Source organism: Rhinatrema bivittatum, chromosome 3, assembly GCF_901001135.1.
Source record: "Rhinatrema bivittatum chromosome 3, aRhiBiv1.1, whole genome shotgun sequence".
NCBI lineage: Eukaryota > Metazoa > Chordata > Amphibia > Gymnophiona > Rhinatrematidae > Rhinatrema > Rhinatrema bivittatum.
The window spans coordinates 261,206,055-261,218,226 of NC_042617.1; the positions used below are offsets into that span (position 1 = coordinate 261,206,055).

Below are 12,172 nucleotides of genomic sequence, written 5' to 3' on the forward strand. Positions count from 1 at the left end.
TCTCCTACGTCCCAGCGGCCCGGGTCCTCACAGGCTCCTCCCGGGGGGATCGTGGGCTTCCAGTGGCGAAGCTCCTGTCTGGTCTCTGGGCTCCGTGCCGCCTCCCGGACATCTCATCTCTGCGGAGTTCTCTTTCCATCTACTCTTCATCCGCACAGCTGGCCCAAGGGTCCACTAACCCCAGCGATAACAACAGCTGGCCTCTGTACATCAGCCCACTTTGCCTGAAATGGTGGAGACCCGTAAGTCCCTACCTAAGGGTTGCATCAATCCCACCTCAGCCCAAGGGTCTACCTCCAGGGCAACAGCCTCCTATCCCATGACTTTTTACTTGTCCTAGAAGCCTCTCATGAGAAAATGTGTCAAATACCTTCTGAAATCCATATACTGTTGGAAACAGGATGCTGGGCTTGATGGACCCTTGGTCTGACCCAGTATGGTATTTTCTTTTGTTCTTATGTTCTTAAACACTGAATCTACTGGTTCACCTTTATCTACATGTTTATTAACTTCTTCAAAAAAGTGAAGCAGATTTGTGAGGCAAGACTTGCCTTGGATAAAGCCATGCTGACTTTGTTCCACTAAACCATGTCTTTCTATATCTTCAGTGATTTTGATATTTAGGACACTTTCCACTATTTCTCCTGGCACTAAAGTCAGGCTAACTGCCTTGTATTTTCCCAGATTGCCCCTGGAGCCTTTTTTAAATATTGAGGTTACATTAGCCACCCTCCAGTCTTCAGGTACAATGGATGATTTTAATGATAGGTTACAAATGTTTATTAATAGATCTGAAATTTTATTTTTGATTTCCTTCAGAACCCTGGGGTGTATACTATCCGGTCCAGGTGGTTTACTACTCTTCAGTTTGTCAATTAGGCCTACCACATCTTCTAGGTTCACCGTGATTTGGTTCAGTCCATGTGAATCATTACCCATGAAAACCTTCTCCGGAACGGGTATCTCCCCAACATCCTCTTCAGTAAACACCAAAACAAAGAAATCATTTAATCTTTCCGCGATGGCCTTATCTTCTCTAAGTACTCCTTTAACCCCTCGATCATCTAATGGTCCAACTGACTCCCTCGCAGGCTTTCTGCTTCGGATATATTTTAAAAAGATTTTACTGTGAGTTTTTGCCTGCATGGCCAACTTCTTTTCAAATTCTCTTTTAGCCTGTCTTATCAATGTCTTACTTTTAATTTGCCAATGCTTATGCTTTATCCTATTTTCTTCTGTTGGATCCTTCTTCCAATTTTGAATGAAGATCTTTTGGATAAAATAGCGTCTTTCACCTCTCCTTTTAACCATGCCAGTAATCATTTTGCCTTCCTTCCACCTTTCTTAATGTGTGGAATACTTCTGGATTGTGCTACTAGAATGGTATTTTTTAACAATCTGCATGCCTCTTGCATACTTTTTACCTTTGTAGCTGCTCCTTTCAGTTTTTTTCTAACTATTTTTCTCATTTTATCTAAGTTTCCCTTTTGAAAGTTTAACACTAGAGCCATGGATTTGCTTACTGTCCCCCTTCCAATAATTAATTCAAATTTATATCATATTATGATCACTATTGCTAAGCGGCCCCACCACCGTTACCTCTCTCATCAAATCCTGTGCTCCACTGAGAATTAGATCTAAAATTGCTCCCTCTCTCGTTGGTTCCTGAACCAATTGCTTCTTAAAACTGTCATTTATTCCATCTAGGAACTTTATCTCTCTAGCATGTCCCGATGATACATTTACCCAGTCAATATTGGGTTAATTGAAATCTCCCATTATTACTGCACTACAAATTTGGTTAGCTTCCCTAATTTCTCTTAGCATTTCACTGTCTGTCTCATCATCTTGGCTAGGTGGACGGTAATGTATTTCTATCACTATACTCTTCCCCAACACACAAGGGATTTCTACCCATAAAGATTTGATTGTGCATTTAGTCTCATGCAGAATGTTTATCCTGTTGGACTCTATTCCATAACGGACATAAAACGCCACACTGCCTCCTGAATGCTCCTCTCTGTCATTGAGATATAATTTGTACCCCGTATAGCACTGTCTCATTGGTTATCCTCCTTCCACCTTGTCTCTGAGATGCCAATTAAGTCTATGTCATCATTCACTGCTATACATTCCAGTTCTCCCATCTTACTTCTTAGACGTCTGGCATTAGCTTACAAACATTTCAAAGTATGTTGTTTGTTTGTATTTTCATTCTGATTTTTAATTGATAGGGATAAATTAGAATTTTTTAGCTCAGGTGAGTTTTTAGTTACTGCCACTGGGACTACCTTTCTTATTATTGTAACCTCACTGTTGGGATGCCCTAATTCTAATGCGTCATTAGTATCCTTTGAAGCTACCTCCCTCCGAACTTTGCGCTGCTGAGCGACTGTTGCCTTTCCCTTTGATCTAGTTTAAAAGCTGCTCTATCTCCTTTTTAAAGGTTAGCGCCAGCAGTCTGGTTCCACCCTGGTTAAGATGGAGCCCATCCCTTCGGAAGAGACTCCCCCTTCCCCAAAAGGTCCCCCATTTCCTTACAAAACTGAATCTCTCTTCCTTGCACCATCGTCTCATCCATGCATTGAGACTCCGGAGCTCTGCCTGCCTCTGGGGACCTGCGCATGGAACAAGGAGCATTTCAGAGAATGCTACCCTGGAGGTTCTGGATTTAAGCACCATGTTGATGCTCTCCGATCATGAGACCTTCTTCCTCCAAGGCAGCACTAGGGCTGTCAGCATTAAGAGCAGGCGATGAGACATGATGAGAAGAGATAGAAGCTAGATCATGACTGGAGACAGCATTAAGGAGGCTGGAGTACGGGCAGAGCATTGAGGAGGCCATTAGGAGAAAGCAGGACAACACTGGCAGACAGTATACCATTCCCATCATCTAGCCGATACAGTCAGAACAGGCCCAGCAGGCATCTTCCATCTAGCCGGCACAGGAACTCTGTAGTCAAGATGGGCTCAGCAGGCTTCTTGCATCTAGCTGGCACAGGAATATCCAGAGGCCGGCCAGGCTTGTTCAACAAGCTGTTATGGTTTGTGGGTTTCATGGACCCTTGGCCCGAGGTGAGTTGTTACCAGCTGTGGGGAGGAGCCCCACATGTCCACACTGCCGGGAGGCAAAGTCTGGAACAGCAGGAGCTCTGGGAGAGAATCTGTGGGAAGGTCCCGAGGAGCGGGGTGAGAGACACAGCAATGAGGGACCCCACAGTAAGCTGGTAGGCTGGAGAGCAGTACCTGGGCAGATACCTCCGAAAGGGTGGCACTAGGCAGGCCCGAGGAGTGGGAAGAGTGAGGCAGGGAGCACAGAAGGTATACTGCAGAGGAAACCCCGAGAGGCGGAGCTGCGTAGCGAGGAAGGTACTGATGCGATGATGTAGGCTACCTCACAGAGTGGGGAAGCTCGATTCGGGTCTCCAAGTAATGATGTAGACAACCCCGAGAAGTGGGAGAGTGCTGGCTATCACCGGCATTTGAAAGTAGGCACTGTCCCAAGGAGCAGGGAAGCACAGACAGTCTCTGGAGTAGAACGTAGGCCACTGCCCCAGGAGCGGGGAAGCACAGACAGTCTCTGGAGTAGAACGTAGGCACTGCCTCGAGGAGTGGGGAGCACGGAGATAGGTCTCCCAAGTGGTGAGGGCATCCCTGGGGCATCCCCGAGGAGTGGTAAGCCTGTGGGTAGAACTACTGGAAGGCGCAGGGCTAGCTCGAGGAGCGGGGGAAGCCAGGAGACCGGGTCTCCGGAGAGAGCACACACAGGTCCCTGAGGAGCGGGTACCTGAGCCAAGTCCACGAAGTGTCCGAGTCAGTCACCACAGGTCCAAGGAGGCAGGAGCTAGTAGAGTAGCAATGGAACTCGTTGCTAATTCAGCTAACAGGGGAAAATGTGGTGCTTAGGAACCCTGACTGAATGATGTCATCAGTCAGGGATGCCCCTGAAGTTCCCACCATAGCAACTTCACAAGAGGGCACCGGTGGCATGCACTATGCCTAGGAAGGCCTGGAGTCAGCGTTGATGATGGTGGCTTCCTGGCTGGCACGAGAGACCATGAGATACATGGCGATAGAGGCTGGCCCCCACCACGAGCAGGCCCGGAGAGGGAAGCAGGACAGTACAAGAAGTGAGCAGACGCGGTCGCAGCCATCTGCGACCAACGGGCATAACACAAGTCTTGTTCTTAGGCATTACAGGGCAGCAGTTCCGATCCTTTGACATGTTGTGGCTTGCCACTTGGGGGTGGCATGTCTTTGGGGGGCCTATCCCTCGGTCATCTCTCGGGCCAGGGACTGCTACATGATGTGGAGTCTTAGGATGTTGGGAAAGGCACAGGTGGAGGCTCTGGCATTCATTGCAGAATCTGGGTCAGGATACTGGTGAGATTATTGATCGACGTAGCCACTGTAGTGAGAGCTTATGTGTGGGCTGCCATCTGGTCATTCAGGGCCTGGGTCTGCCCCATTTCACAGCCTCCTCAGGTGCATTAGCTTTGCCCATATGTGGTGGAGGTGAACACCATGGCTCCTTTCTAGTCTGTCCAGCTGCTCGTGCATTGAGGCCTCTGTTGGTGCCAATGCTGGTGCTGTTCTTGTCGAGGCCAGAGCGGAGGAAGTGGCATGAGGGGCCTGCTGCCTCATGGTGGCCATGTGGTGTGTTAGAGTGAGGTCGCATTGGCTCAACCGTGTCCCACCGCAGGCTGAGTTCCTCCCTGAATGCTGAAATGTTTAAGCTCTCCTTCAGTGGCTTACTGAGACAAGGGCTTCCAGGATCTGGCTGTGCTGAAGAGGCTGCTGATGTTTGCTCCTCCTCCTTACTGACTGTGACTGTGCATCCATAAGCAAGGGGGCATGGAAAGTGCTGCTGCATGACTGGTCCCTGGGACTTCACTGCTGGTCCCTTTGGGGCTTGACTGCTGGGACCGGCAGAGTCCAGGGTGAGAGCTATGAAAACAAAGAAGAAGATATAAGTACCAAAGCCAAGAGGTATACACATGCACTGTTTGGCATGAGATGCACACTTTTCAAGTCAATCAATGTGAGCATCTGATGCCAAATGATGTGCACAAGTGTAGTGGCCTTGTCATTTATAGTAAGGTGACATTACTGGTTCCGGCTTACGTGGCATCCAGTCACTCAGCCATGCCCTCAAACACATCTGGTCCCAGCTGTTGGATGAAGTTCTCCTCCATGGGCATGAGCACAATCCAAAGAAGAGGCTCCTCCGCTGGTCCTGCTGTATGTATTTGTTGCAGTTAGCCACTTTTGTATTCAATTGGGCCTTATATTCTGGTACCTGTGGGGCCACCCTGCTTTCCACTGTATTTCACGCCGCTGTGCCTTGAGATAGTCTGTGCGATGGTGCGGCCAAGATCTGGCCCTTGGATGCCTCAAGGTCTTGACCACACAGTTGCTGAAGAGCATGGCATAATGTTCCAGAACTCCAGCAATGATCATCTCATTGTCCTCCAGGCTGAACTTCAACACCCTCAGACAAACACACCCTGCTGCCTGGCTGCCTGAACGGGGCGCCACTTCCACTTATGGAGAAGTGTCCTCTCTTTCCTGACTCTTGCTCCCACTCCCCACTCCTCTCCCTTCCTCCCCTTCCCTCCTGCCCCTACCTTACCCCACTCCCCTCCCTCTGACCTCTCTACTCAACTACCCTTGCGTCTTCCTCCCACTGGACTTGCCTGCATACTCTCCTTCCCCTCCCCCAACAACCTCCTTTTCCCCCCCTCTCTACCTCCTGTCCCTTTCCCTACTCCTCCTCCTTTCCCTAGCACTCCTGCCCTCATCCTCCCTCTTCCCCTTCCTCTCCTCACACCTCTCCTCTCCTCTCTCCCCCCTAAATCTCATGTTCCATCCTCTCCATTCCTCAACACCACCATGCCTTACCATTCCTCCTCTATCTCACCACCACACCTCACCACTCCTTCTCCATCTCACCACCATACCTGCCACTCCTCCCACCACCACACCTCATCACTCCTCCTCTGCCTCATACCACTCCTCACCCAACCACAAAGACAGACAAACAGAACAACTAACAAAAACGTTCACACACACAGATGCCTCACCATAGGGGAAGAGAAGGGAACAGATGAGGAATAAGCCACAGCACACCTCAGTCAGAACTCGCTAAATACCTCCAACCAACTACCACCAACTCACCTACTCTCCTCTCCTTTCTCCAAACACCTGACATACCCTCAAAGAGGCAGCTGCAGGAAGCTGGTATATATAAACCAGAAAAATAATGTGCCACATGTAAATGATGTGCGATGCGCTGACGCAACATGTTATGCCAATAATTACCTATGCAATGCAATACACAGGAAAATTAGCCTAACCATACCCATTTTTTGCAGGGTGCTATTCTGCTATATTTATAGCATTTTGATGAATCTAGGCCTAAATTAGCCAGATAAGTAGCTCCTCCCAGTTATGCCCATTGCTCAGCCACTGGCTATCTGGCTAACTATTTAGCCGGATAAGTGACTTAACAGCTACATATTATAGCTGGATATTCAGCAGCATCCACTTAGTGGATAAATCGGACTTATCTGGCTAAGTAGCATTTGAATATGGACCCCTTGTTTATTAATGCACATATTATGGTGGCAAGGTTGTGTTTATTGAAATAGTTGTGAAGTTGACAAATCTAGTCAGATGTATAAAGGAGGTCCTTACCAACTTTGAGATGCAAGTTTCCATTGTAAGGTTGTGCTCACATTGAACTCCAAAGCTTCACACTGAATCCTTAGATTGAAGAGGAATTCATGATAGAGGGGGTGGGGATAAGAACATAAGAACATAAGAAAATGCCATACTGGGTCAGACCAAGGGTCCATCAAGCCCAGCATCCTGTTTCCAACAGTGGCCAATCCAGGCCATATGAACCTGGCAAGTACCCAAAAACTAAGTCTATTCCATGTTACCATTGCTAATGGCAGTGGCTATTCTCTAAGTGAACTTAATAGCAGGTAATGGACTTCTCCTCCAAGAACTTATCCAATCCTTTTTTAAACACAGCTATACTAACTGCACTAACCACATCCTCTGGCAACAAATTCCAGAGTTTAATTGTGCGTTGAGTAAAAAAGAACTTTCTCCGATTAGTTTTAAATGTGCCCCATGCTAACTTCATGGAGTGCCCCCTAGTCTTTCTACTATCCGAAAGAGTAAATAACCGATTCACATCTACCCGTTCTAGACCTCTCATGATTTTAAACACCTCTATCATATCCCCCCCTCAGTCGTCTCTTCTCCAAGCTGAAAAGTCCTAACCTCTTTAGTCTTTCCTCATAGGGGAGTTGTTCCATTCCCCTTATCATTTTGGTAGCTCTTCTCTGTACCTTCTCCATCGCAATTATATCTTTTTTGAGATGCGGCGACCAGAATTGTACACAGTATTCAAGGTGTGGTCTCACCATGGAGCGATACAGAGGCATTATGACATTTCCGTTTTATTCACCATTCCCTTTCTAATAATTCCCAACATTCTGTTTGCTTTTTTGACTGCCGCAGCACACTGTACCAACAATTTCAATGTGTTATCCACTATGACGCCTAGATCTCTTTCTTGGGTTGTAGCACCTAATATGGAACCCAACATTGTGTAATTATAGCATGGGTTATTTTTCCCTATATGCATCACCTTGCACTTATCCACATTAAATTTCATCTGCCATTTGGATGCCCAATTTTACAGTCTCACAAGGTCTTCCTGCAATTTATCACAATCTGCTTGTGATTTAACTACTCTGAGCAATTTTGTGTCATCTGCAAATTTGATTATCTCACTTGTCTTTTTTCTTTCCAGATCATTTATAAATATATTGAAAAGTAAGGGTCCCAATACAGATCCCTGAGGCACTCCACTGTCCACTCCCTTCCACTGAGAAAATTGCCCATTTAATCCTACTTTCTGTTTCCTGTCTTTTAGCCAGTTTGCAGTCCACGAAAGGACATCGCCACCTATCCCATGACTTTTTACTTGTCGGTTTAGCCAGAGTTCTGATTTGAAGCCATTGTGTTTGAGTTTATATAGTTGTTGAGCCATTGTTGTAAGACAGTGGCAAAGATTGGTGATGGAAGATGTTTGGTCTGATCCTGTCTCAATGCAGCAAAAAATGTGGAATTCAATGTTGAAGGGACTCGATAATGTCACAAATTGGAAGAATGTAAATGTTGAAAAGAATTGAGGAAAGTATTGAACCTTGAAATACTCCACAGTTGAGGTCTTTGGGTAAGAAAGATTTGTTTGCTGTGAGTCCTAATTTCACCCCTAGCCTTCCCCTTTAGGGATGTGAATCGTGTCCTCGATCGTCTTAACGATCGATTTCGGCTGGGAGGGGGAGGGAATCGTATTGTTGCCGTTTGGGGGGGTAAAATATCGTGAAAAATCGTGTGAAAAATCGTGTGAAAAATCGAAAAATCGCAAAACCGGCACATTAAAACCCCCCTAAAACCCACCCCCGACCCTTTAAATTAATCCCCCACCCTCCCGAACCCCCCCCCAAATGACTTAAATAACCTGCGGGTCCAGTGGCGGTCCGGAACGGCAGCGGTCCGGACGGGCTCCTGCTCCTGAATCTTGTTGTCTTCAGCCGGCGCCATTTTCCAAAATGGCGCCGAAAAATGGCGGCGGCCATAGACGAACACGATGGACAGCAGGAGGTCCTTCTGGACCCCCGCTGGACTTTTGGCAAGTCTCGTGGGGTCAGGAGGCCCCCCACAAGCTGGCCAAAAGTTCCTGGAGGTCCAGCGGGGGTCAGGGAGCGATTTCCCGCGCGAATCGTTTCCGTACGGAAAATGGCGCCGGCAGGAGATCGACTGCAGGAGGTCGTTCAGCGAGGGTTCCGGCGCCTCGCTGAACAACCTCCTGCAGTCGATCTCCTGCCGGCGCCATTTCCGTACGAAAACGATTCGCGGCAGGAAATCGCTCCCTGACCCCCGCTGGACCTCCAGGAACTTTTGGCCAGCTTGTGGGGGCCTCCTGACCCCCACGAGACTTGCCAAAAGTCCAGCGGGGGTCCGGAAGGACCTCCTGCCGTCCAATCGTGTTCGTCTATGGCCGCCGCCATTTTTCGGCGCCATTTTGGAAATGGCGCCAGCTGAAGACAACAAGATTCAGGAGCAGGAGCCCGTTCCGGACTGCTGCCGTTCCGGACCGCTGCTGGACCCGCAGGTTATTTAAGTCATTTGGGGGGGTTCGGGAGGGTGGGGGATTTAATTTAAAGGGTCGGGGGTGGGTTTTAGGGGGTTTTAGTGTGCCGGCTCACGATTCTAACGATTTATAACGATAAATCGTTAGAATCTCTATTGTATTGTGTTCCATAACGGTTTAAGACGATATTAAAATTATCGGACGATAATTTTAATCGTCCTAAAACGATTCACATCCCTATTCCCCTTCTGAAAGGACTTAGCAACATTGTTGCCCAATAAAGGGACAAAATTGGAAGTAACCCTACCCTGCTTACAGGGGACCTGGGAGAGGAAGGGCATAGCAAGGAACCTATGAGGTGGCACAATACTCTCTAATACTTGCCCATAATGCTAAAGCTGTTGGGAAGTACCATCTGAACTTAAAATCAGCAAATACTTAATCTGTACAGATTCCTGGATGCTATAATACATTTCCTATCTGTCATATTTCCAGGTGAGTTCTGGACATTTTCTGAGCTACTCAATATAGATAAAGACAGTTTCTAGCTGTATTTATATAAGACTGTTTATTGAATAATAAGCACAAAACGTTTAACATACATGACTCTGAAGCTTTTCAAACTACAGAAAAGAAAAACAGCCATGCCAGCAATTTCCATTTCTCCTGTTTTTCCCACTCCTAAATATCCTCAAACCCTGACACCTACCCACCCCACCCCTGAGACATGAGGTAATCAGTAGACAGCTTTCTGGCTGTTTTAATTCAGCTTTCTTGTTATTGTTCCTTAACTGCGCTACCAATTAGAAAGGAAAATTAACTTCATATTTATTTTCTAGAAGATGATTGTAATGGGATGACACTGAACTAACGAAGGGTTACATGCTGGAAGAATTAGGATCAGCTTTAGTTTAATAAGAGAAAACTAGGTAATATAGAGTCATCCCTGGAAATGCTGCCTATAGCAGCTGCATAACATGATTGTGACTGAAACAGTGAAAGATTGGGGGCGACAATATTTTTTTTCAGCAAGAATTTATAGGTAGGATGTTTAACTGACTGGGCAGTCCTGCTGTCCTAAGGCTATCAAATTTCCAACTGTATCCAATATGAATTTCAGAGGCTTTTCTACCATGTTTCTTATAACGTTTCGGCCTTTTGCTCGTCCTTCTTCGGTACACATCGCCTTTTGCCACTGATGCAGCAGAAGTCCTGGGGAACAAACAGAGCTCTGTATCTTCAGCAATTTCAGACAGTTAGCATGTAACTAGAAAACCAACAAAGTATAATAATAAGAATAATAATGATAGAAGCATCTTTTTTTTTAACTCGTCTCCTTGTTCTGCCTCTTAGTGCCTCTTTCTCTGATTTCTCCTTATTAAGTAGAGATGTGAATCGTGTGCCCGATCGTTTTAACGATCAGGTTCGGATGGTGGGAGAAAAAAAATCGGATCGTTAGAGATGTGAATTGGAATCGGTTCCGATTCCAATTCACATTGTTAATTTTTTAGTGAGGCCTGAGCAGATAAAAAAAACCCCACCCCGACCCTTTACAAATGACCCCTTTGCTCTCCCACCCTCCTGAACCCCCCCCCAAAATGTTAAATTACCTGGTGGTCCAGTGGGGGGGGTCCCGGCACGATCTCCCGCTCTCGGGCCATCTGCGCCATTTTGGCTACCACTGATAAAAATGGCGCCAATGGCCCAATAAAAAAAACCCACCCCGACCCTTTACAAATTACCCCTTTGCTTCTTCCACCCTCCCGACCCCCCCAAAAACCTTTTACATGTACCTGGTGGTCTAGCGGGGGGTCCAGGAGCCATCCCTTCAATCATACCCTCGGTGCCGGTGCTGGAGGTTTCAAAATGGCGACGGTCGCTCCCTGTGACATAGTGAGGGCAAAGGCGATTGGCGCCATTTTGAAACCTCCAGCACCTGCACCGGCACCGAGGGTATGATTGAAGGGATTGAAGGGATGGCTCCCGGACCCCCCGCTAGACCACCAGGTACATGTGGCCCACCTAAGTCCTGCCGGTCCCAGCACCCAAAGGCTCAACCCGTGTGGAATGAGGGTTGGTATAGGTGAAGCTCCAGCGGCCTCTGCCTTTCAGCCCATTCCACCTACGGGTTGCGTCAACCCCAGCTCGGCCCAAGGGACCACCTCCGACACAACATTTCCTTTATTATAGCAAAGCATTCACTAGGTGTGCACTATTGTATGGATAGTCCAATTCAAATTATGTTTACAGTAGTATTTTTGCCTAATGCTGAGAATATTATTAATGTTTTAAAGAATATGATAATTTTTACGGTTTGAACTACTTAGTTATTTTATTATTATAATTACCCATGTTCTTAAATTTCATTGATTAGTTATAATTTTAGAATAGCATTTAACACGATGTGATTTTAGGAAACAATCTATAAGAACTTAAGAATTGCCATGCTGGGGCAGACCAAGGTCCATCGAGACCAGTATTAGGAATGGGCATTTGTGCATCCATTTGTTTGATTTGTTTCGCCACTAAGCGGATATCTAACGAATGGATGAATGTACGCAACGTTGCATAATGAATGGTGTGCACCTATGCGGGCATACAATAGACATATGTGCACATTATTTGTTTTGTTCACACATTTGTCCATTCTTTATATACATGCTTAGTGGTGAAAGGAATGAAACAAATGGACGCACAAATGTCAATGAATGCACATCCCCACTCAGCATTCTGTCTCCTACAGTGGCCAGTCCAAGACGCAAGTACCTGGCAGATCCCTTAAAGTAGATCTACATAAGAACGTAAGACTTGCCATACTGGGTCTGACCAAAAGTCCATCAAGCCCAGTATCCTGTTTCCAATAGTGGTCAATCCAGGTCACAAGTACCTGGCAGGATCCCTAGATAGATTCCAAGCTGTTTATCCTAAGATTAAGCAGTGGATTTCTGCAAATCTACTTTAATAACGGTTAATGGACTTTTCCTCCAGGAATTTGTC

At 46.7% G+C, this 12,172-nt stretch overlaps 1 protein-coding gene across 1 annotated transcript in view; it reads right to left on the minus strand.

The window, feature by feature from the left end:
- Positions 1–9,734: 9,734 nt before the first annotated feature.
- LOC115087399 (protein LEG1 homolog) overlaps positions 9,735–12,172 on the minus strand; it is a 59,230-nt gene continuing 56,792 nt past the window's right edge. The window contains exon 8 of the mRNA XM_029594538.1: positions 9,735–10,387. Within this exon, the coding sequence (XP_029450398.1) occupies positions 10,227–10,387 (161 nt within the window). The 3' untranslated portion in view covers positions 9,735–10,226. The remainder of the gene's footprint in view (positions 10,388–12,172) is intronic.